The 26,468-nt window shown below is 45.2% G+C and overlaps 1 protein-coding gene across 1 annotated transcript; it reads right to left on the bottom strand.

Moving 5' to 3' along the window:
• Positions 1–541: 541 nt before the first annotated feature.
• On the bottom strand, positions 542–25,854 carry LOC136754180 (serine/threonine-protein phosphatase 2A 65 kDa regulatory subunit A beta isoform). Its single transcript, XM_066710497.1, has 15 exons — positions 25,516–25,854; positions 23,473–23,563; positions 22,301–22,401; positions 21,884–22,116; positions 20,331–20,478; positions 19,436–19,591; positions 17,902–18,016; positions 17,101–17,171; positions 11,592–11,726; positions 9,293–9,466; positions 8,546–8,606; positions 3,503–3,657; positions 2,707–2,849; positions 2,456–2,547; positions 542–2,053 (listed from the first exon to the last, which is right to left on the bottom strand). The coding sequence occupies exons 1-15, from the start codon at positions 25,591–25,593 to the stop codon at positions 2,037–2,039; spliced, it is 1,770 nt and encodes a 589-aa protein (XP_066566594.1). The 5' UTR covers positions 25,594–25,854; the 3' UTR covers positions 542–2,036.
• Between the last annotated feature and the right edge of the window lie 614 nt (positions 25,855–26,468).

Genomic DNA, 26,468 nt, shown 5'->3' on the forward strand with positions numbered 1-26,468 from the left:
ACCTCCAAATGTCAAAAAAAGTGACCAGGGATGAACTGACCATTTGAAACTTCCAGGAGAATTGCACGAACATAAACACATCTTGGTTGGACCAGGGTGCATCTGTAGTTTTTAAACTTATACGGTTAAATCCTGTATGCAGAGACGCCTCCCTTCCCCAGAACCAGCCAAGCGATTCATTTCAGGACTAGTAAGAAGCCAGACGTGTTGCATCTTATTCACAACTTCTCCGACACAGTCCACACTTGCCATTGGCACGAGTGCGCTGCTGTGGCAGGTCAAAAAGCCAGACTCCCAGACGACAAAATAAATATACGAATAACAAACGTGTCATCTGCAGCACACAATGTCATTAGGCAGGTCAGTTATGAAAACAATAACCAAGTGCTGAACCACAGTGCAGTCCGCTTTCTAGGAAACACACCGCGCCGGGCAGGAATAGACTGATCGCTCCCCAGGCAGGACCCTGAGGCCGAGCACTAAACCAGGAACTAGGACGTTGAAGGTCACTGACCAAACAAAACACACACGAGCGAACCGACAATTTGTTGTATTACTTTATTAAGTTCTCCCCTAGATATACAGTACATCACCCCTTCTAAGGGGATTTTAAATTTATATAAAACCAAAGCACAGTCTATTGACACAGGACAATCAAGGTTTAAACTCAAAAACATGTCTGTAAATGGTGGAGAGGGGGTCAGGAGTGAGGGAAGCAAGCAAGTAAATTAATTGGTTAATTACTAGATTGTAGAATGGGAATTCATTTACCCCCCTATACCCGGATACATGGAGTATCACCCAGAGGATTTTGGGACACTGAGTGAGACTTCACATAGCCAGCTTCTTTGGCTGCAATGGTTGCAAGTTCAGCTAAATGTGTTGCAAGATACAACTCCTCATGCAATGCATTTGTACACGGGACCCATGGCTCGTTTGTGGTTTAATGCCAAAAAAAAAAAACACTATTTACTTTATTTATACAAACGGAATAAACAAAAATAAAAAACAGTTACCTATATAATGTTGAGAAAGGAGGTGAAAACTGAACCCAACAGTGAATGCTTCCAACAGCACAGTCATTGGCACAAACAGGCAAGGAGAGTAAGTTTATCCTAAGACACCCAAGAAATGTGATGGAAAATAGGCTGGAACACAGAACAAAATCACCGACCGACCAGCATCACACCTTGTGCCGCACAAGCTAGAAGCAGACCTATGTACAGAAAGGGAAAAAGCCAAACTAACGGTGCAGAACTGAGGCAAATTTGACATCTAGCCCTGGCAATTCACCACAAGACATTAATGGATTTTAGGCATCGCTTGTCTATTAATCCTCACTCAGAGGTAATTATTATTTATTTTTTGATGGTCCCTAGTTTGAAGTTAATAACTAATTGCACAGAAAAATCTGGGGAGCAGTTCCAACTTCTTGCCAAACACACACATTAAACCGTAACCCGCTGGGGCTGTAATCTGCACTGACCAGGGTAAGATGCACGTATGACGCACTGGTCAGGTTTCATGTTGGCTGTGTTTCTCATGCATTGGCTAAAATGCAGGCACGGCCGTCCCCGGCTCACTGGGATCACAGCGAGCGTCTGTATCCTGGTGCTGGAAAGTGAGGGTTTACAAAAGCAGACTGTACAAAATGAGAGGGTGAAGACTAAGCAGAAATATTGATACAGTAAGAGATTACAACTCCCATGCAAGACTGCAGTAGCGGCCACAGCAGGTCCGATGGGTGGAGCTGTGTGAAGTCTAGTCTACAGACGGACAGGCTCATTCAGTGCAATTAAAGATTTACAGCAAGCGTTGCCAATACTGTGGAAACCTGTACTTCCCTTGTACACTTACTACCATTGAAAGCAAAGAAGGGAACACACAGATTTTGCCAGTTTAAAAAAAAAAAAGTAGCCAGATCCTGGAATTCAATAAATAGAGTCACGGCAAGTCTTGGGATGTCTTGTACGTTCGGCACGGACTGAGCGGCCGGCTGATTTTTTAATTTCGTTTGTTTCGGTTTTGTGTGTTTTTTAAGCCAGGGCGAGAACTGCAAAGACAACAAGAGAAAGACAAAAAAAGAAAAATTAGCGAATGGCCAAAAGAAAACGAGTCAAGCCTATTCTCTGTGTCATCAGTTCCTAACTAAGCCAGGATGTAACTAAGGCAGCACTGTCCATGATCACACGCCAGACCATGTCAACGTCACGCAGCTCTTTTGCAGGATGACTAAACCTGCTCGGCTGTCAGGTCCATTTATGGAGCCCTGTCTGCTGGTGTGAGGTAATGCAGGGATCTGACCTTTGCTTGGGATCAGTGAATTAGGTCAATAAGTTAATTCTAGCAAAGCCTTCCCAGAACTCGGACGGATGAAAACCTAGTATTGGCCAAGATCCCACTACATCAAGGTGGTGCGTGGAGTGAGTAGGGGGGGAGGGAGACAAACCCGTACCGCTGATAGCTTCTTGGGCGAAGTACTTGACATCCATGTCCTGGTCTGTGGTGAGTTTCTCCAGCACAGGCTTGACTTCCGTCTGGAGAGCACTGCAAGACGGAGGGGGTTGAGTCAGCCTACGAGTGGCCTATGGTAACTCTGCAGGACGCAAGAGGCTACAAGCACAATGTACATCCCCAACCTACACTCCCGTCCCCATGGCTCACACATGATTTGATTACAGTTAGCAAAACCGCACGTGAACCTACTTGCTGTCCAGGACGGGGCCAATTTTCTGTAGGGACTTGGCCACGTTGAACCGTACGTTGGCCACCTGGTCATTGGACATCTTCAAGACGACGGGGAGCATCTGCTTGGTGGTGATCTCCTGACCGCAGGCCTCAGATAGAGCCTGGAATGGGACAAAGGGCACATGAAAAATCGGGGCACTTAGAAAACAATTCTACTGATGACATCCCTCCAAATGGCGAATACAAAATCGCAGAACATAAAGGTCAATAGGTGGGCCTCTCTGAAAGCCTCTTAGCTTCTCCTGCACTGTAAATGACTCGCTGCGTCAGCTGGAGTGCTCTTCTAGGGCTCTCAGAGTAAAAAGGAGCAGTGGTCTTTATTTTGAGAAGTAGGTATCGGGATCAGAGAGTGGTGTCTGCCAGACCCTTGAAAGAACACAGAGCCGATACTGCAATAGCAACCGAAAGCAATTCCACATTTCAGGGCGTTCGTTATGGAAACTGAAGGCTGCAATCAAGGTCAATCGTATTGTTCTCAATGTGGACTGAATATGGACCGGTTTGAGAGATCCTAGAAACAAAGCCCATCTATCCAGTTTAAGGACGAGAGAAGGCAGTGTTTAGCTTAATCGGAGGTGGAGTATTAAAAGCAAGGTTGCAAAGCACAACAAATCGATTACCGAAACCCAGTTTTAAATGCATGAACACTAACAGTCCTGGCAAGAAGCAGTGTGCTCACATAACATGCAGAGGAACCATTACCCCCTTACTGAAAAGACAGGAGTGCAGCTGCAACAGGGGCTCGCTGACTTACGTTGATGCAGAAGAGAGTGGTCATTCTGTGCAGGTAGTTGGGGTCGTTGGCCATGCCCAGCACTTTGGGCACGATGGTGTTCTGAGCCCACTCGGCTCCAAACTTCTCCACCAGCTTCATCAGGTTACAGGTGGCGGCCTCCCGGATGGCATACACTGCGGAACAAAGACATGGGGGGTTTATTCATCTCCGAAAGGCAAGCAGAGTACATAGTGTCACCCGCAGGTGGCTTTTACTACTGCGTGTGTCTTTTAACCCACTCCGTGTGGTCTTGTGTCCTAAAAGATGTACCCCAAAAGTGAATTAAGCAAGTGCATCACCCCCACCCCAAGCCAGGCCTAATTCCCAAGGCAGTCATGAAGGTAGGAAATAAGTGTGTGTGTGTGGGGAGCTTTACAAAAAAGGAAATAAAACCTGAATAGAAAAAAAGTGACAAACATTTGTCCCTCGTTACGATTTGCCAGCTTTAATTCACAAAGGTAAACCTTAAAGCGTCAGTTTTCACAGCCAATGAAGGAGGAGGAGGCCGTCTTGGGGAAGACAAGAGCCTCAAGCATATCAACCACAAGATAACGCCCCCGAGATCAGAGGACCTGCTTGCGAATGCAGCGTTTCGCACCAGTCTCGCATGAACCATCCTCATCCGCCGCTCCGAGAAAGTCTGATCTCTCGCTCAAGAAACGATCCCCATCACAGCAAATGCACGACCTTCCTGACTGGACCCAACTGCACACTGGAAAGCCAAGGCCTAGTTGGCAGCCATGTGTTAGAGCACCTTTTCATCTGCACTTGTGTCACATTTTGATTATTCCCTTACATTTGTGGTAAAAAGCTTCAAAATGTACATAGGAAGAAGTGGGATGGATGCAAAGGGTATTTTTAACCCAAGTCTCAGAATCGCAACTCCCACCCCGATATTAGGGACTTCACAGCACTCCGGGATAGTCAAAGGACACCAAGATAAGAGAAGCTTTGTGCCCTGAAAAAAAATTCTCAGGCCTCAAAAGAACAAAGCCCTGAGTGATGCCGTGCCGACAGCAGCTTCCTGGGACCCACAGCAACAGCGCCAGGCCTTTCAAGGCAATGTGCTGCAGCTGCTGGAAATCATGCCCCCCGCCCCCACTGTCCCTCTAAAGCTTGACTGGCACTCTTATGTAATCAGAAATAGCTGTCCTGCACCCTGCAAGGAAGGGCAGGAAAAAAATCCACTGATGTAACCTCCCTCCAAATGTACCATGCCCGCTGTGCCCGGCTCTCATTCCACCCACTCTGTTCAGGAACCCTGCTTGCATTCGGTTCTGATGCACAGCTGATGCCGAGAGAGAGAGAGAGAGAGAGAGAGATCGCAGATAGATTACCGATCTGTGCAGCCAACTCAGACCATCCTGCACACTGCGAGAGCCCAGCATGGCCCTGGAATCGATTTGCGGATGTCGAGCAAACTCCCGAGGTGACAAAAGCAAAAGGTGACCATCCAAGTGCCTGCTGGGACTAATCGAAAGCGGCTTTCTGGGGAAACCTCGGGATGTCTACAGATCATTATTCTCCTGAGGAAGGTCACCAATAGGCCCCGGTGAAGTACTGTCCAAAAAAGTGACCGCACTTGCAGTTTCTACTCCCCAAATCGCTCTCCGCTTCGCTGCTGATCTCGCATCTCCCTCCAGTGCAAGTTCATCAGCTGCTGTAGAATTTGTAAATACCACCATTATACAAATTCTACAGCAGCTGATGAACTTCACTGACTTGCTTCTAGGTTTCATTTGCCAACAATAATGAGGAGCCATTCAATACACACTGGGCCAGGCCAGCCGTGGAATCAATACTTGCATTCAGAGCAGCGAAGCCAGTGCGTCTATTTACAAACACAGACAGCATGAAAGGGGAAAAAGAGTGGAATACATAAACGCATATTATACATATATATATACACACACACTTTTTGGGTTTCCTCTCCATTGCCCCTCACCCCAAACTGATGATGTTGCTCTGACCAGATGTGTGAAAGATTACCAAAGACCTAAATTGGACAAACCGCTCATCTGACTTTTCTCAGTCTCCAGGTACAGCAGAAGACGGACACATCGGGGTGCCGGGGGAAGGACAAGGAGGGGTGGCGGAACCGAGCGAGTGCATCCCCGCTGACTTCCCAATGAGACAAACGGCCAAGTACGGATTTTACGTTCAAAACCTTCGGCATCTGGGGCACGAGGTCTACCACAAAGAGCGGATCTTAATCTCGTGCTGCCCTTTCCCGCCTGCCAGGGGGACAGACGGCATTTCTCCGCAAAGGGTAGTGACTGGAGATGAAAGGGTTCCTCTCAGAGCTCACGGCCCGAGGACATGGACGCAAACCTCGGCACCCGACAGAGCGGCTCAGGGAAGGTGGCTGCTCGGCTCTCTAGCTCCCGGAGGCGGAAAACAGTCCCGAGTTTTACTTTGCGTGTGAAAATCGTACCGGCATTCGTAAAAGATCCTAAAATGTGTCCTTCGTAGTTTGTTTTTTTCCTACCGTGGTGGTTATTTTGGCCAACACAATAATTTGAATCAAGAGTGAGAGCATTTTATGGTCATCCACAGTGGTTACAAAGAAACTGTGTGGGAATTAGGGCTGGGCAATATGACTTAAAAATAATCTCGATATTTGTAGAAGTTTGGGCGATACACAATATCAATATTTCTTGTTTTTATCCAATCAAGCCACAAAATAAGACCAAAGACATTCAAACTACAAGTATTTCGTTAATCCTCCAATAAGCAAAACTAACAAATACTACATGCAGGCTGTCATGGTAAATATATGCAGAATGCAACACATTACAGTGCAAGTGTTGTGTGATTACTATTGCGTGTGTTATGTTGTTATGGTGTGTGTGATATATATATATATATATATATATATATATATATACACACACACACACACACACACACATACACACATACACACATACACACATATACAAAGTTTAAAAATAGCTGGTGTTACAATAGTTTTAATACATCTTAAATGCGGGGTGCCTTATCTCAGGGATTTTATATAGAACAATTATCCGGTCAAGGAAGGAAGGACAGCAGCTCCCATCTAAAAACAGTCCATATTCACTGATGTCTCAATTTATTTATTAGAGAAAAAGTGAACATCATAATGCCTACGCGTTTCGACTTATCTTCCTCAGAGCACATATAAATATACACATTATGATTTACTGTCACATAACAACAATAACACAAGTAACAGTGATCACGCAACACATGCGATGTAAAATGGTACAGATTCAGGAAGATTTACCACAGCCGGGTTTATAGTGGCGCATTAACATCTACTAGACAGAGACATTTCTTTCTGACTGTCGCGTCTCGATTCTACTTACAAGTACAGCACGTTGTTAATACAAAATAGTTATAATAATAGTAATAATAATAATAATAATAATAATAATAATAATACTACTACAACTGTTGAATCACCATCTTAATAAAATTATACTTTCTGCATGTGTTTGCATTGCTTTCCAATTCATTAAAATGCAAACAAACTTATTCATTTTATACAAATGATATCAATCTATATTAGCGGGGTGGGGGGTGCTTGCAGATCAAGTTCAGCCCGGCGACGAGAGCGGGGTGGACCGTGTGCGCTTGCGCATTAAAGTATCTCTTTGTTATGTTGGTTATTGTGTCAGTTCACTCTCCTCATGTCGGTCTGTGTTTCTGATGCACATTTCTTGCCGCATCCGACACGTGTGGAAGAACCGGGAAGAACGCAAAGCGTCCTAATGACGAAAAATACTGCCGTAAAGATTGCAATTTGCGACACCACGATATAGCATAATATGAAACGATCATCTATCATACGATATATCGTCATATCACACAGCCCTAGTGGGAATGATAATGGGATCTTTTAGACATGAAGGTTAGCCAGCAGTGGATGTTATTTGAAATCTTTCTAGTTGTGCGATTTACACAAATCCTGAGGCCAGTTACTCAGCATCTGGGAAGGATACCTCGAGATCTTCAGCTGATAAAAAGGCAACTGGGTCATCGGTATGTTCTTTGTTGAAGGAAGCGATTCAAATATTTAAAAAAAAAAATCATGTTTGAACAGTTTGCCAAAGTGTAGCGACAATATACATCAGCAAAAGGGCTCAAAGAATGAACCCACTCTCCTCTTACTGGGGAACAACAGGCCCCCCTCACAGAAGACAGATCTCAGAAGAATAATAAAAGTGGCACCTGGAGCTCCTTTAGGAAGCTCAAATCCCCATAGGAAACGAGAGAAATAGCCTGCGCGTCAACATAGATCTCTCCCTGACCCTCAGCCTCTTCAGTATCACTGCTTTTCACATGGCTTTTCCACCGGCCACTGAAGGACAGAGGTCTGGGAATGAGCATGAAAAAAAACATGCATAGTTCAGTCAACGAAGCCAGGAAAGCAATTAAGAAAGCGTACACAGGCATTTCCCGAGCACAGGCTCTCTTATCAGACGTCTTGCGTTTACAGTGCAGGGACGCCTTTTCCGACACCCAATCAACCTACACTCATCGGCCCCCACGTAGGCCAAACAAGGGCCCGTCATCAGCCAGTCAGCCCAGAGCAAGGGAGCCAGAGAGCTGCAGACCAGCACGTCTCCCCCAGAGCATGCGTGGGGGCTGGCAGAGGTCCAGCGGTGGAAGCATCCCACTGGAGCACCACTGGTTCTGGGTCTCCGGAGGCCAGATCCCAGTTGCTGTGAGGGGCCAGCTGAAGTCAAGCCAAACAGCTTACCCCACCTCCACCACCAGCAACACCATCAGGAAAAAGTCTGAGGTTGCAATGAAGATTCAAGATTTAGGAAGTGCTTTAAAAAAAAAAAAAACTTTGCAAGGACTTAGACCGGTTCTATACATTAACAAAAAGCCCATCTAAAGCTCGTGCACCAGTTTGTGCACCTGCATTGCCTTGCCCTGTGTGCAAGAGGTGACGACTGAGAGAAACACACAAAAGGATTGATAAATGCAGAAGGAGAAGGGTGAGCAGGAGGGCGGTGAGGTGGATCTTACCGTGGTCAACCAGCCACGCCATGCACAGCGAGTTCAGCTTCTCGTCGAAGAACTCCACCCCCTGAGAAACAGACAAGAGACCAGACACTCATGAACACGAGAGCTTGCCGTGACCTGCTGCGTTCCTGTGAAATCTTGGAAAGCTGCATGTTCTCTCTCCCTCTCAGACTGATTCACTTTCAGGAATGTGCACCAAAGTGCCTTTTTTTTTTTTTTTTTTTTTCCCCACTTTCAATCGATTAATTCTTTCATTAACGCATTGTGTTTGGGTGAGAACAATTCCCACGGGCTGTGCCAATAGGACGAAAATACAATCTCAGTGAAAAACTTTATGGTCCACCACCATTATATCCAGGAAGAGAATGCTGATGCAGATATTACATGGTTAAAATTACAGTGCTTTGTTTTTTTGTATTGTTAAAAAGCGTTTGCCCTGTCTATTTCCACAGGGGCATACAAACGCTGCACTGACATTAGAGCATACAGTGCTGGCATGCATACAAGATATTCAAAGGACCTGGAAATCTAAACACAAACAGTGTGTCAATGTACCCACATATCATAACTAAAGGGAGTGTCTTTTTGCAGCCTGGTGTCACAGGGACACGTTCGGTGAAGTGAAGGCATTTTGTACTCATGCAGCCTTGTTTCCAGCGCCCCCAAGGGGTATGACAAGCACAAGCATCACACGATTCTGCGTCCTGCCACCGGCTGGGTGAGCGAGGGGCAGCACAGGGCCAAACTCACCAGCTGACCAGCCAGCAGGGGCATGTACTCGATGATGGCCAGGCGCACCCGCCACTTGGCGTCCTCGGCCAGCTCCACGATAGCGGGCAGGAGGGACTGGGACAGCTGGCGGATGCCGATCACCTCGTTCACACAGTCCAGGTTTGAGATGATGTTCAGACGGACCTCAGGGCACTGGGAGATGAGGAGAAAGTGAGGGGGGAGAGCGAGAGAGAGAGAGAGAGCGAGAGAGAGAGAGAGAATGGCTTATCAGAGGTTCTTCTGACGCAAACAGGCTGCCGAGAAAGCGGCTGCCAACATCTGGTGCTTTGGATAAGAAACGGGGGGTGCGAGAAAAAAAGAAAAGGCCTGCAGATCCTATCTACACCGAGGTCTCCAGTTCAGTGTCTCTTTATCTCATTATGAGGACAGGCTTTTTGAACAGGCTTTCGTGAAAGGATCTTCAAAGTCACAGTAACAGAGTTCCAGCTCTTGCCGCTGGCTGTGTTGGCAGCCTTATAAAGACATTACAAGTGAGCTCTTGGCATCTCTGAGGGGCAAAACAAGCCTTAGATGTGTCCTACTAAACAATATGAAACAGCAGCACCAAACATGTTTTCCCCTAATTCTTTAAACTCAATAGTAGAGATGAAGGCAACAATGTTTGCCTCAAGTTCAACTGAAACGCTCAGGGAAAAAAAAAAAAAAAAACTACAAAGTTGCAAAGCCAGGACTTTCCTATTCTTTACATTAAAAGATCCGCCCCCTGACAGCAGGAATGACCAGCCGTATTCTGGTGACAAAACTTGATTATTCTAGTCAAAGGCATAGTCGGCAAGCACCTCCCAGTTAATAGACATTCAGGAGGGCTGCGTTTTTCTTTTTATAGGTGTCAATGGGCCACTTCAACACGCTCCCATACCGGACAAGCACACAATATGACAACGCAACATTTTCCTTGACCTTGCATGACCGCATCTTCTGAAGATTCCCAGTTAACCAAGTTGTACGTCTCTCCGCTGTTTAAAAGGCTACATATTATTGTGGTTGTAAAGCTAAGCTCTTGGTAATCTATAATAGGAGTGAAAAAATACAATAGTTTAAACAGCTGTGTGAAGTGTTCCAAAATATCATTCCTCAGGACAGACTACATATTTTTAATGGATCATCATTCACCACCAGCACCAATATTTAGGCAGATGACAAGACTTATCTAAGAAGCGCTGCAAAGTCGGACTACTTTATCAGAGAGAACTAAGCCGAGTTTCCAGAACAGTAGCGAAGTGAGAGAGAACAGTTGGTTACTAACTCATGCAACGCTGGGAAGTGTGTGATTCTGAAGGGCCCCCTTAACAAACGGTTTCCTTTTCATTTTGTTGTCGGACTGTTAGGCATTAGGCATGTTGCACTTAAAAATGGTGGAGAGGGATGGGGGGGAAATGAAAATTAAAGGTGCCAAGAGTTTTGCATGAACGGTGACGCAGTTCGACCAAATGAAAATGTTTTCCCCAGCAGCTGTGTTTGTCTGTGACACGGGCCTGCAGATGCCCACCTGCACTCACCATACAATTGCTAATTTTCCTGCTGCTTGAAAGGAGGTCTAATTCAGCCGTACATCCAAAAAAAAAGTTGCAATTTACATTTTTAATTTCACAGTATCACAGATCCTGCATAAGATCTGAATAAAAACAATTAACATTGTATGTGATTTACATTATATTTTCCATCAGGCACTCTTTCGCCAGGTTTGTTTTCCATAAAGACCAGGCTTGAATTCATACACCGACATAGGACTTACAGACTTGGGAGACGAAGCTAGCACTTGAGTCGAATGATTAGTAATGTTTTTTGGAAGTTCCTTTGGTATTTGCAGCCCGGTTTAAGAGAAAAAAGTGCTGAATAGTAAGTAATTGTATATCACACAGGGAAAAAAATGCCTTTTGCCATTAATCTGATGCTTCTCAATAGCATACACTGCTCTTGAGAATGTCAAGGGGGGGAATTAAATTGAAAAATAGAAACATTAACATCCAGTACGAAGACGAAAGAACAATTTCAGCTGGGGAGGGTATCCGGCTAACACTAAACAATAAGAGAAAATGGAACTTGGTCAAAGTCAGGAGGTTAAAAAGAGTCAAGAACAAAAAGGGGGGGATAAATCAAATCAATCTGGTGTTGCTGGTAATTGTTACCACGTGTCATCCAGCGCAGGGAAGGGTCAGGTTAACAGGTGGCCAAAACAAACTAGTAAAATCCAGAGACTTACTCTCCTGACCCCCCTGCGGTGAGAAGATGAGAGGGGGGGGGGGGGGGTATTTACCTCGTCTTTCAGCTGGGCGAGGAAGAGGGGCAGCAGGTGCTCGATGGTGTTGTCTTTGCCCAGGATGGTCGAGAGGCCCATGATGACAGACGCCAGGGCCGATTTCACGTGCTGGTTGGTGTCAGACACCAGCTCCTGTGTGGGGGGGGGGGAAACAAGAAGCAAGGATTTAATACACAGGGGGGAAAGAAGGAGAGCTGGAAACACACACTCATGCACTGAGTTTATCATTTCATTGTCATGCCTGCTGCAGAAAATGAACCGTGTTGGTGTGCTTTTTAATTGCTTTTTTTTTTTTTATGGCCCCGAAAGCGTGTAAAAGAAATATATATATATATATATATATATACACACATTTATTTTTTAATTATTCAAGACTACAACATGTGCAAACACATTAGGATCCAGTAAATATTTATTCTGCAATTGGTTCTGGCATGGAGCTGACTTCTGTTCCTCATCACTCAGACCCCTATCAGCAGGACGCACTGAACAGTGACAAGTCTGGCGCACAAGTGACCGTGAAGCAGCCCATCTGCAGACCAGAGCGCTGCAGGCTTCGGGCAGGCTGTCTTAAGGCAGAGTGGAGACCAAAACATTTGCCGATCATATGGCCACCTCGCTTGTGTTTGCGCACGGCACGGATCATTAACCTCGGCCAGGAGGAAAGATTTGGGTTGCCCTAGCTGTGAAGGACTTGGAATTACTGCGTTGTTTCAAAAACAAATATTTAAAAAAAAAAAAAAGAATCAGCTGCCTTGATGAAAACCACAGCCCTAACCACATATTGACACACCGCTGCGAGCGCACACCGGAGCTCACTTAATTCGCCGAGTCAGACGCCCAGATTTTACCTCCTGGAGCCGAAGACCTTTTTCACTAGATTACGGGGAATCGTAACACAGCTGGCGCGGTTCCCGCATTGTTACTGGTGAGCAGCCACGACCTTTGCCGAGCTACTAATGCACTGGAAGCCTTTGTCTAACGGTGCTGGCATGCATCCTTGCACTCACTTTCCAGGCCTGCTGAATGTGAAACTGATTGGGTTGCGCTGTACCCCTTTTACCCTCATGTTGAAAACACCTACAGCAATCTCTGGACAAAGCTCCGCCTTTTCTCACACTTTAATATGAACTGGTTTCACAACCATCAACTACAGGGCAAAGACCGAAAGATGCAGTTGCGGGGTTTTTTTTGGTTACATTTTGCTGCGTTTCTTCACCCATTTCACTTGCTGTACAGCTCTGGCATTTAATCTTAAACAAATGCATTCCAGTAAAACTGGAAAGATCTGCAGCGTGGAAGAGGGGAACATAAATCACGGGGGGACAGCTTGTGAAGCCCACTGTGCACTGGGCCTGTGCACACCCCATACAGGTCCCCCACAGCACTTGGGTATTATTCCTCAATTTATACGTCAGCAGAAGCTGCCCCAAAACTCCAAACAGCAGAGGCAAATTGGAAGAAGAACAGTGATGGCAGATTATATGAATGACCCGTGTGGGGATCTCTACTGGGGCCAAGGACAGTTATGTGCCACGTGTCAGGGACTGACGGACAGGACCGATTTTCAACCGAGCGACTCTCAGATTGCAAGGCTCCTGGGGCAGGTCTGAGGGCTGCGGCATTTCACACCATGCTTGTCAAACAGCAGGACAGAGTCACGGGCTCGGACAGCCGCGCATCACACTGACTTATCCAGTGCACACGCAAAGAGGCATTTCTGGGAAGGTTTGACTGCTGGTCACACATCTGTGGCAGGGGCAGGCCTGCAAAAGCTTCCTAGCAAGATTGTTCTGCTGCATCTGTTGGATAACAGAGGGAGGAGCCCTACAGGACTTTTTCTGGTGGGGAAGAGGGTTAACGGTCAAATCTGAACGACAGAACAGGCTAAAGTTTAAAGATATTTTGGGGGCGAGGCTTGGTTCCACTCAGCTGTAATCAGTTGGATGAGTGTCACACTGTACAGACACTTTTGGGTCCAGGTCTCCTGTCACTGAGCCCTGTCAGTTGAGGGAGGTCACCTCAGATCGAGGAAAATAAACAGTAAGGCATGGTATTGCTCGATGGGGACCTGGCAAAGTCAATTCAGGGACTGCCACGTTGGAAAAACACTACAGGGGTCAGTTTTAATGTTTAACTAGTTGGGGCTATTTGCTTACTATTATCACAAGATATTTAAGCAGCCTCTCTCTCTCTCGGGCTCGTTAAATAAACACAAAGCTTTTTACGGTTGAAAAATCTGGATGATAGGAATAATCCAAGCTTGGTAAAGGGGGGCCTTATTGCGAAAGCAGGTCACGGCACAACCTCCCTCGTTTCGCTCAAGCAGTTCAATTTGAAAATGTTTTCGTGCTGGGATTACGTGGCTATATCGGGGGAGGGAACACTAGTGTGTATATAACCAGCCAGAAGCTGTACCAACATAATCCACTCAGCTCCTGGTAATTCTATTGGAACTATCACCATAAAACAGATATTTCAACAAAGAACAAAAAAAATGCAGGTTAATCATTTCAGGTTATATCATTGTAATGTGTGCTGGTGCAAGTGCTGTAAGATTATGGACTGTCTGGGGGTAGGGGGGGAGTGGTAAAACCAAGGACTCTACCTGCTCTGGCCAACTCTAAACCACACATATCTATTGATACGGACACAGAAATAGCAGGGTTTCCCACCAAAAAAAAGACAGACTCTGAAGCACAAGCACACATGCTTCGCACCCAGCTCTTGTTCACTATAGCTAAACCTCCACTGCAAGCAACGCATACAGGTGTGAATTTAAGCTATTTACAGAAACAGGCCTAGCTATTCCCATGATAATAAAAGGATAGTGAAAGGACCTTAACGTTCGTATGTAAATTGATAATTACCTCCTAATTCACATACTAAACAATTAACACACACAGAAAATTGATTGTGTGGCTAAAGGGCAACAGACAGAAAAGGCTGCCAAGTTGAGCACTTTGGACTACCTCACCCAGTGTAGGAGGTTTAAGACAAAGCCGCGTAGGACACGGTCTCTGTCAAACACCAGCCCTATCACTCCTAATCTCCCCGCTCTTATTAACGCAAAGATAAGGCATCTATTAATGAGAAAGGGAAACCTACTGAAGGCTAGAGTCAATACGGAGAGGCCGCAGATTACAAGAGGAAAAAGGGGAAAATGCAACAGAATCGCTCCAAGTCACGGGGTGCCCTGCTGCGGTGTTGACAAACGGCTTCGCACACCACGGCCACTACTGAACACACAGGCCCATCTGAGTGGAGGCAGGCAGGCAAGCTCTGTTAAACCCATCGCTCTCCCGGGTGCGGCACGCCAGCACAGGTTTACGAAAATAGGAAATTAGCACAGGAAAGGTGTTCAGAGACACACAAAGCCATCTCTGTGGTTCACTTTGAGCCAAGAATATTGAACATATTTGACCCAATGGCAGGATCGTAAAGTAAATTTCTTGCCGATTTCCAGAGTAGAATTTTAATTTGTGAACGCTTCTCCACAATGAGAATCGTCAAATACCTCCAAATGGGAGGTAATTACAAAAACTGTAGAAAGGATGAACACACCAGGCAGAAAGCAGTTCTTGAAATCAGTTAACCAAAATGTTTCACCTGAAATTCCTCCACAATATCAAGTGCATCTTTGAAAGCCCGCTCTCCCTTTGAAACCAGAGGTGGGCGGCTACCCGAGAGACTTGCATTACCCATTCTCCTTGGCTTCATCTTTTGCCAAGAGCGCTCCTCCTAGGCCCAGAATGAGAAGCTACTGGCTGTGGCAAGGGAAAACAAGAACAGCATCAGCCTTCCCAAGGTTCACGTAGATCAAACGAATGTGCAACAGCGACCTCTACTGAGAAGGTGCCCCTCAGGCAGTGTGGAGCGCCGACAGGCTGGGCTCGGACACTCCAGGCTCAACAGGTTAGCAATGACTGGGCAAAGGCTCTACTTCAGGGGTACAGAAGTAAATCCAAAGAAAGTCATGGGCTTAATGCCATCCTCCTTACCAGCTCTAGGGAGCCCATTATTTCCCCCCCATTTTCCAGGTCACATGCAGGGCTGATGCACTAGTTAAGCTTTAGCTTTGAGTGGTCTACGAATCACACAAGACCACAGCGCTCACAATACTGTGGGAAAACCGGGCCACTCATCTTCCTCGAGGCTGGGAAGTCTACGAGACGTCTTCCATGAACCAGGAAGAACCTCCTGACAGCGAGAGGCCCAGAGCAGCCGAAGGAGCCAGGCAGCGTATTTGCCCGCATAGGCTTGTCAGTGGGAATTACTTCTCCTCCTCCGCTTGATTCCAACAAAACCCATGCGAGTGTCAGACTCGGTCCACAACGAGCTGCCATTAACGAGCTGTGACACTCGGGTCCTACAGCGCATTGAGACTCCTTCCAGAGGCTGGAGACTCATGCCTGGCCGGGGTAAAAGGCAGGTATAGAGTATCTGTTTAAAGCTGAGCTGACACCTTAACCATTAGTGATATTGTAATATTAAAATCTAAACCACTTCACCTTCTAGCCAATGGGTCAATTGTCTGAAGAAGCCACTTTGATCTCCCTATTACTTGTAATTCTGTATGGGTACTTTGAATAGCCATTCCTCTATAAGGTATCAACAACTGCCATCAGCTTTTCTCCTGCGAAATGAACTTCTATAAGGACGGGGAAGGAGTTAAGCCCAGTCTTCTACATCGTGAGAAAAGGAGCAATTAGTTTAAAAAAAAATGGCCTATGTCATAAAGCCTGACAAGACGTCAAGGTTGCAGACCGATGAGTCCTCCTGTTATTTCACCTGCAGTAAGCACATACTTCTGCCACAGCAAGCACAGCGTGAGGCGGGTAATGAGTAATCATACCGTCAGCAGTAAGTCTCAGCTCAATATTTGCAGAACATCAAGTAGTTCTGATCTGCAATAGAAAGTTGTGTACTTTGGGGCTCCTAGGACAAAATACTGAAGTGATTGATTGTTGCCAGGGCCGAGCCTTGCAAACGAAAGACGTCACGCAAAAAGCCTTTGAACGGGAGCTTTCTATTCTCCACCAAGACCCATTGGAAGTGTTCAAAGCACAAGTTTCGGGTCATTGGTGCAGCTATGCTCTTCCATTCCTTGCCCGTATATCCTAATTGGCATGTTCTGCTAATGCACACCAACACAGGCAGAGGCAGAGAGAGAGAGAGAGAGAGAGAGGGAGGGGAATAAAAACTTAAATGAATAAGTGCTTTGGAATAGACTTCTCTAAAGACAACTGTGGGAAAGGGTCAAGAGGAAGAAGGAAACAGCTGACACTTTGTGTTTCCAAATTCCAGTTCAAGTTATTTGGGAAAGTAAAAGGTAAATTACCTGAGCAAACGGGTGCAAAAAGAGGAAAGAAATGAGAGCAAAGACAGCAGGAGCAGCAGACAAGAATTCAAGGATAAGACTGATTTGATTTGATTTTTAAAGTTCTAGAAATCTCTCCCTTATCCTTTAACACCTGTACACCAATACTGTCGAGTAACGTCTTACCTTGACACAAGGTAGGATGTGGCTCATGATTATGGTCTCTTTGCTGTCTTCTGGCAAATTTTCACAGAACTCTGTAGAGAGAACCAGACCGGTTAGCAAAGGAAGGGGTTTTGGGAATGCAGGTCAAATGGGCAAGTCACTGAAAAACTCAATGCTTTCCATGCAGCAGACGTGCATTAAAAATATATATATATTTAAAGAGGATTTATACAAGTCTGCTTCCTTGATACTGGCCAGGAATACTCTTACACATTTCATTTAGGAGGAAAAAACAGGTGTGCAGATGGGAGGTTTGATATCTCATTAAGCTCATGAAAGGGGGACTCAAACAGAACGATCTGCAATCTCACTCCAGATGGAAGACTTGTGTTTTTGTTAATTAAGACCAAAATCCCAAATAACAAAGACAATCTGCTTTCACTCTCATGGAAGCAAACAGAAGACCTTGTGCTGATCCCGTGGAACTGAGCCAATGTCCACAAAACAGTTACTTCCAAGAGGAAAGATTTATCTTCCAGAAGGTCATGAATACAGTGAATCCGGAACCCCGTTGGACTGGTGTTCGACAAGGCTGGCTTCTATTTGAGGTTTTCCATTCAAATTCCATTTACAATTCCTTTATTCATTAAATTCCAATTCCAGAGCCTTGGAATTGCAACAAACTGAATTGGAATTCGGAATGTGTCTGACAAACTGAATCTGGAATTGAAGTGGAACAGAACCCCCAACCCTGGTGTTAGAAGCTGAATGGCCAGCAACAGCTTCTTTGCTTGTTTTGCTGTAGGATGTAGCCACACTGACCTTTGACCTTGTTGGCTGCTGCTGCCCTAACCTCGGCTTCACAGTCCTTCAGCAGGTTCTGGAATGCGGGCACCAGGTCGTTCTTGGTGATCTCTGGGCCCACCGCCTTCTGGAGCTGGAGAGGCAGGAACACAGCACAGGGCACTGATGAATATTTAAGTCAGACAGAACAGTAGGGCCTGTACAATGCCTAAGGAACTGAATGTTCCAAAAGTGACCAAAAATAAATTTAAATTCTAAAGACAATGTCAGCATTCACTTCCACACTGCTGCTTAAATGAACCACCATAAAGAATCTTTAGGCTTCAATCCTAGGAAAACTTGCAAACACACAAAACCACGTTTATTTCTGCATGATTGGTAATTAGGACCCTAATTAAGTCAGTGTAAAACTAAAACATTGCCAGTAAGGGAACAATTTGTGCTTTTCATCATCAGCCTTCAAGGACGCTCACTTCCTCACCCTTGCATGATTACCATAAAACGAACATTTTAAGGAGCCTTTTGCTTTCCTACCTAACTATACACTTTTTCAGATCTCTCTATTTTGCAATGCTACTGTTCTTGCAGACAAATCAGTCTGATTGCCTGGTACTTCGAGATCATGTTTTCAGAGGTGTTTATGGTCTCTATGGTTACTAATTACACACATCTGCCGCCGTTTAAATCCAAAACGGGAGGCGAAAAGCGAACAACATCATCAAAAATAGACCAGGTAGTTTGAACAGAGTAAATAATCATCTTGTGCGATAGTTTAAATATACAGAAAAACAACGGAATGGATAGAACATTATGTTTTGAAGACTACTGGCTTTAATACCTGCATGTACTGCTTACACTAAAAATAATAGAACTGCTGGCAGGGCGAAGTAATGACAAACAAAATGGAAAGGAGTATCTGCCTGATTCGCAGTATAACAATATATCCAATAGCGCAATTCTCACGTGCACCCTCTCTTTAGCTCTGGCACTTGATACCGCTTTGAATTAGGATGTGTTCTTTGTTTTGAGGGTTTTATTAAATGTTCTGCACTTCTGTCACTTAAATTATACTTTGTATTAATGCTTAATTTTAAATCTTGTATTGAACTGTATCACTGCACTTCTGTAACCTGTAAATCTCCCTGGATAAGGGCGTCTGCCAATAAATGAGTGTTGTACTCCATATTTATTTTGTGCACCTTGAGTAACTGTTCTATTTCCTTCGTCAGTCAAATGTTTTACTACACACCAGTCACCTTGGATAAAGGCACTGGGCAAATAGACAATCATAATGTAATTAAATTAGTTATTTATTTATATTATTTGGATGTGCTCATTCTGTGCCATGGGATCCCCTGCAAGTCACACATCTGAGGGGAGCTTAATGGCTTCAAACACAAAGCCCAGCAATGCCAGACTACAGAGATCGCGCACAGGACGGACCACCGCCCTTCAAGTCGGAAATGGATTGAGCCCTAAGCAACCACGAGTCCGATTTCCATTCCTGGGACTTAGCAGTGAACTGGGGACCACTGTGGTGCGCTAGGCTCACCTCCGAGAACTTGTCAGCCACCATGTAGCGAACCCTCCAGGACTTGTCCTCCGCCGCCTGGCGCAGAGTGGGCATCACCAGGGTCTCCAGGTCCTCCTGGGGCAGCAGCTGGGCGATGCTCACACAGGCCTCCACTGCCAGCAGCCGCACAGAGTCCTGCCAGGGGGGGAAAACGCACACTTCAGTTCTACGGCTCAGATCGACAACATAAGGCATCTCCGATCACCCACAGTCCCCCGTCCCCCAAGAAGCATCACCCAAGTCAAACAATACACTCTCTATCTTCCCATCTTCTCCTGCGCACACTCCTCCAAACCTGCCTCCCAACGCAGTAGCGCTCCTCACACCTCATTATCGCCCATACAGTCCATCGCATCTCGTTTGTTATTTTTAGGCACGGTGCTGTGCTAATCACTCGAACGGGTGCATCGCTCCGGATCACCGGATCGCAATTCCAACAGTGAATTAATGGACGGGAATTATTAATAAAACGCTTGAGCGCTCGGCAAGATTTTCCGTGGTTTAAGCAGGACACTGACATGGATTAACCGTGCTAATTACAGCTTTACACAGGCAGGCAGGGGGCAACAGAAGTAAATGTGAAAAGTACTGAATCTAGCTTTTTTTTTTTTAAGCGATGCAGTTCACTGGCCCCATACAGAGCCAGTGCTGGCATCAACAAAAAATGCGCAACATGGAAACAATTAGACACTTGCGCCGATCCTGAAGCCCCAGGGCTCAGACACTGGATGCGGGTGATGTTTGGGAGGGACGGACGGACGGACGGCTGGCTGGGTGGGCTGTGCAGGTGAACAAGTAAAGGCGCTGTTAGAATATCCAGGCGCTCACAGCCCCTACGCAGGATTTGCGGCGGCGGCAGTTGCCGGTGGCTCACCTGTTCGTCGGACGCCAGCGCAGTGAAAAGAGAGATGATGTCGCTCTTGACGTAGTCCAGCTCCAGCACCTTGGCGAACTCGCCCAGCTTGGAGGCGGCCGCGCGGCGCACCATGGGCGTGTCGTCGGAGCACAGAGTGCGGAAATGTCTGGGGACACAAAGGCAGAGTCTCAACGGGAGCCAGGGAAAGGGCACCCTGTACCCAAAAAGCCACCGAAGTCACTGAACTGCAATTTCTCATTAAAACCTGAGTGATGGAGACAATTAGATCTCAGACTCCACAGTGAACATGGGCCGCTGAGTGCTGGAGTGTGCACTGCACATGTTTTACATGCAAGTGAGAGGGGATGAGATGGGACAGGCAGGGGACACAAAGTTAAATGTCAGCAGTGAAGCAGGGCTGACAACCCCAAGGCAACGTACAGTCAAAATGACACCACTGCATTTACACCATTTTTTTTTTTTTTTAACTTGAGAATTTCTAATGAAATTATTTATTTTTCCTCTCTCCCCACTCCTGGATTTATCTGATTGGTTTAATTTCAATGCTTTTGCTAACAGCCAGATGTGGTCTTTTTTTATTACTCTTTGGCCATTTTGTGGTCATGCTGTGCGTTTGCATTTGTTTTCATTAACAGCGAGTCCTGCAGCTCTCGCTCTCTCCACGAGACTGCCTACGTCTCTGCAAGCTTTGCCTCTTGCTCAGACAGCCCAAGATTGACAGCAATTGCAGCCCACTCTCTGCTCTCAAGAGCCCCGTCTGGGTAAGTGCTCGATGGACTTTCAGACCTCTTTTCTCCTGCAAGTGATTTTCTCGTGATCTTATTTTGTTCGGCAAAAAATGGCCTTGTCATTGTCCAGGACTACTGAATAGCCTGTGCTGGAGCATCACTTAGAGAAAATTACTGGGTCTCTCTCTCTCTGCAGAAAGGGACTAAATTACAGATGGCACTAAAGTACCCCAAATTATGCTTATGGCCCATCTGAAACGGCTGGAGAGATCCATATGGGCACAAACTGCAGCCGACCTTCACCAGACCCTGAATGGGAAGTTCTTTTACACCCCAAAATGAGCAAGTGCTCTCCATCTATCTACAGAACACACTTTTATATTCTGACGTATTCTTCATGTTACATTCCATGGAAGATGTTTTGAAGAATTAAAAATATAAATAAGGAACTTAAGGAGCTCTTACTAGGTCAATCAATAAACAGCCCAAGAAGGTAAAACTATGAGACTTAACAGTAACAGTATGAATTCTACCAAAAGGAGAGCAGGATGTTAATCGAACCCACAACACTATTCTCTCTCCACAGATCCCACTCAGGCAAAGATTGGAGATGGTTTTCCGTTGGTAATTTGATTAACACAAACTGAGCACTATAAATAATGTTAGCGTGTTAAACACTAGCTCAATAAAGGACAAAGCTAATGAATCCGCACAGTGCATTGTGGGTGTCGTGTTGAGGTCTAGTAAAATACAGCGGATTGTAAATTGTGTTGTCGGGACCATTGGCAAATTCTCAACGAGTGCGTGCGCGGTGATACTCACTGGCGGATCTCTGCCTTGACAGTGCTGGAGACCCGGGGGTAGCAGACGGAGAAGAGGCCGCAGGCGGAGGTGCGGGATGTGAACCAGTCGCCGCTGGCCAACCTTTTGACCAGGGGCTCGAAGTGCACCTCCAGGTCGACCGGGGAGTGCTCGTGGGAGATCTTGCGCAGGGACTCCACCGCCTTGTCCCGCACCACCGTCTCCTCCACCGTCGCCAGGCTCTCGAGGGGCGGCTGCGGGACAGGAAAGGATGAGGGAGATCGAGGCAAGGAAACAAATTTAAAAAAAGGCCACAAACAGAGCCTCTGAGATCTGGGCGGGCCGAGGTTTCAGTGGCTCCATCCCCGAGAAACATTAAAGGAGAACGAGTAGAATCGAGACAGGGATGGAGAGAGAAATTGCCGAATGTGATCTCACCAGCAGGCAGTGGACGTACTCGGGCCCTCCGACCAGCATGGTGAAGTTGCCCAGCTGCTCGGCGAGAGCCAGGAGCACCTCGTCTTCATCGTAGATGGTGTCTGGGGGGAGAATAGGGGAGAGGATTGTATTACAGGTTTATAAGGGACAGAGGAAGCAAAAGCTCTGGGTGTGTGTAGGGTAATTCTGCATCACTTCAAATGAATGTGAAAATCCAGAAATAAAACAAAAGGCTGGCGCTGATGGCAGGTCACAGTAAAATATTTTCAAAATTCAGTTGCAACTCAGGAAGTAAAGCAGAAGAGAACAATGGACTGTAAAAGACTGCTGTGCATTTAAGCTCCTATACTTTATTTACAAGAAACACTTTGCTTATGGGCTGAAATAACTGTGAACCAGGGCACATTATTTTAGTTTTAGTAACAGCAGTTGGCTAGAACTGCTCCCCTTCCACTGGGCTGCCAAGTTCTCTCTCAACTAATTATTTGGTCAATCCAACTAATTTAACACTGGTCTCAAGCTGGCATTGAAACAAGACATTTTTAAAATTGTGTGTTGCTAAATTAGCAAATTATTAGGATGTATGGCATCATACATAGTTAAATAGTAATAATAAAAAACAAAACAAAACAAAAAAAACAGTTTTAACATTGTTTTCTCACTCTCTCTATAACAAATATACATGTCAGTCTGTACAATCCAACAATCAGAGGCAAAGACCACTAAGCCACCACATATGGAAACAGCAAACCCTTCATCAGAAAACCACTCTCAGGGGTTGCTAGCTGAAAATGGGTTTCCTCTGATCTTGTAACAAGCTGGCCAACAAGTCATAATAATACTAGTAAAAAAACAAGGTCAACAAGTTCCAAGTGGATGCCATTTGTGTCTGTGTGTGGTTATTTTGGAATTTTCTTTCAAGTGCAGCTTTTAACTAAGATTATGTGTTGTGCAGCCTTGTCTGACAAAGACTGGTCTATAGAAATGGTCTGACACCCTCTATATACAAGTACAGAGAAAGGGAAAAATTGGGCTTTGTATACAATCCAATGGAGGATTAATTGAAGTGAAACTAAAAACAGAATGCCAAACATGAGAAAAGTTGTGTAAGCAATGGTGTGGTTCGTGTGTGGATATTCAGAACCTCTTTGGTAGGGCGGTGGAATACGTACCGGTGAGGAAGGGAAGGAGCTCAGTGCGTGTCCTCTCCACGCCCAGCGCTAGGGCAATGGTGGACAGCTTCTTAATGCTGTTCAGACGCAACTGTGGAGGAAACAAAGAGAATTAGACATCGGATACCAAAGCAGTGAAACCTTGGCCTCCGTCAGATGGAGCACAGGGTGAAAACGGGAATCATCTGCTCAAATCATGATTCTTCATGTCACATCTTTAAATGGGGATTTATTGGGGTGTTGAAAAATTGGCTTCAACGAGCTATTGTAAGCTTGCTCATTTTACCTGCATTCATGGGGTAACAAGTGTAAACCAATACTTTAAGAACGAAATGATTAATTCTTACACCCATCATAAATAACAGCAATATGACATGGCAATGTAGTTCAGGAAAGGAAATTAATCAGGTCTACAACGCTACATCCGTTATGGTTTCCAATTATATATATATATATATATATATATATAAAGAGTTCAAAAAGCTTTCACCCCGAAATCCTTTTGAGCAGAGAAAATCGTGAGCAATGGTAGTGGTGCTTCAGTGCATTTTCTAGAGGATTTATATTTAGCTGCGGAAGCAATGAGAAGCAATGATCGTAAGGGCTGCCATGGTAACAGATTAACTAATACAACCACCAGTCATCTTCTGCAAATCCCCACATTGGCAGGTCTGCAAGATACTGGGGCCTCAGATCTAAAGATCACGGTGGTGCTGTCTCATTAATAGACAGGTCTGTTATCGCATCAATATGCCCACAGTGTCACGACTTGATTTTTTTGTTTAATTAAGAAAAATAACATGATTCATCACGTCAAAGGTCTTGATGCAGAGATGAGATATAAGAGCCAGAGCCAAATTAGCAGCTGGCATCCACTGGGAGAGATGCAAAATAAAATAATTGCAGGAAGAAATAATCACAAAGACAATTAGATCTGCATCTACTTCAAGATTATAAACAGTCTTCCTGAGCAATTCATACTTTGATGGGTCATGCTTTGGTAGATGGCTTGTGTTGGTGTTGTCTGAATGATGCAGTTTGAAATAAACATTTCGTTTTTTTCAGCTTTACTGCCCTTTACTGTGAGCGAATATAAAGCCCCCACTCTGGATAGCGGCACAATGAGAATAGGAGAACATATTGAACTAGTTAAACTGGATAGGAGGTTAAAAAAAGGCTGCAACAGCTCGGCACTGAATCATTGACAAACAATATAAATTATGAATGGGCAGGTTTGGCGTGATGCGATGTACTCAGTGACGTTTCAAGAACTGTTATAAGGAAACAAAGTGATAGTTTATAGTTTAAAGGTTACGTTAACTCCAGATTTGCAAATAGACACCAAGGCTGAAAACAAAACGTGACTAGTATGGCCTTACAGCATGCACCCCATAACAAATATAGATCTGTGGTTAGAGATGTGCAAGTCTTCTAAATTTTAACATCATAACGAAATCAAACGTCAGACTCTTACCTCCCCCATCTCGCACTGTTAACCATGCAGCCTATATAGACACCCATGTATTATCGACAAGAAACTACACCTTATCTGACCCGATATTTACAGGCTGCCAACACCCCCTATTTGCCCGCAGTTCGTGCCTATGTCCAGTACCGGTGCGCATTATTAAAATCAGAGCCCCGCACCGCAATGCACATCCTGGCGCAGATCCCCACCCTTTCCCCGGGACAAGCGCCTGGAGCTTCCCTAGTGACCTGGATACCGGAGCTAATCTCAGTACACACCCCAAACCCAATAAAAACACTCCAGACCCGGCGTCTGGTATTTCAAATATGTATTTCTAGATCTATAGGACACCCCTCATGGGTGTTGTTTATGCCGTGCCACACAAAACACGAATCTCCATTTTCACTCCCATTATTCCCCACTACACTGCGCCCGCCGGTTGGGATGTGGAGACCAGGCCCCAGACGTCATTTGTGGATGTCCACGCTCTTGGGCCGCTTGTTTTTCGGCCGTCTTTTCCGAAAACCCGGAGGAGGCACCCCTGCCTCCCTGACGGACCCATTTTGGAGGCTTACCTGCACGTCCTCATTCCGCAGCTCGTCAATGAGCACGGCAATGGGGTAGAGAGAATCGTCTCCGTCGGCTCCGGCCATTTTGGAATCAGGGTTTGCTGCTTCCGCCTTGCTCCGCGCACGGGGTTTCCTGCGGGAAAGACAATAACCGGCAGGGGCGACGAGCTAAACCTCTTTTTCTAATTCCTGCTATTTATTTATTTTAAAGATCGAGCCCTCTTTTATGCGGACGGAGATTGCTTTTCAATCTAGAAAGGTTCGTGCTTCCTAATGTAAGTTTAGCGTGCTTTCGGCGCATCGAGACAACAAATGATTTTCCTTAGCATCAGCCTTTTTCACTTGTGTGTCAATAAAGTTGAGTGATGGAACGAAGGGGCAGTACACATGCGCATTGGTACACAAATGCTATGCAAGGAGACGCCATCTTTGTTGCGGGCACCGTTATTTAAGGTGTCTGTGTACCGCAGTATGCACAAATTAAATAACGAATGCACGCACGTTTTTTGTTGTATAGTTTATCATTTATTTATGAGTAATGAGTATATACAAATATAGATTGAGTATAGCGCACACGTTTTTTGTATTTATTGTATTTTGCATGCATGTGTAGAACAGGTGAAACAAAATATAAAGCAACGTTTGCATTACTTAAACACATCTGTATTTTCCTACATACAGATATATATATTTATATATTCTACATTTTACCTCTTATACGAATACATTAATATAAAACGTGCGGGAAAAAGCACATAATTAAAACTCGAGCTAGTCTAAGATGTATTATTCCTAATGCCCTGCAGATGATGGGGCTACTTCAGCAGAACATGTTTTCAATTATGAATTAATGACTAAGCTTTCCCTCCGTTTAAACTAATAATAATATAGGTTATGCTTATTATTATTGAATTAACTTTCTCTTCATATTTTCAAGATATCATATAAAACAAATAAAA

The sequence above is a fragment of the Amia ocellicauda genome, chromosome 1 (genome assembly GCF_036373705.1).
Source record: "Amia ocellicauda isolate fAmiCal2 chromosome 1, fAmiCal2.hap1, whole genome shotgun sequence".
In the NCBI taxonomy this organism is placed as follows: domain Eukaryota; kingdom Metazoa; phylum Chordata; class Actinopteri; order Amiiformes; family Amiidae; genus Amia; species Amia ocellicauda.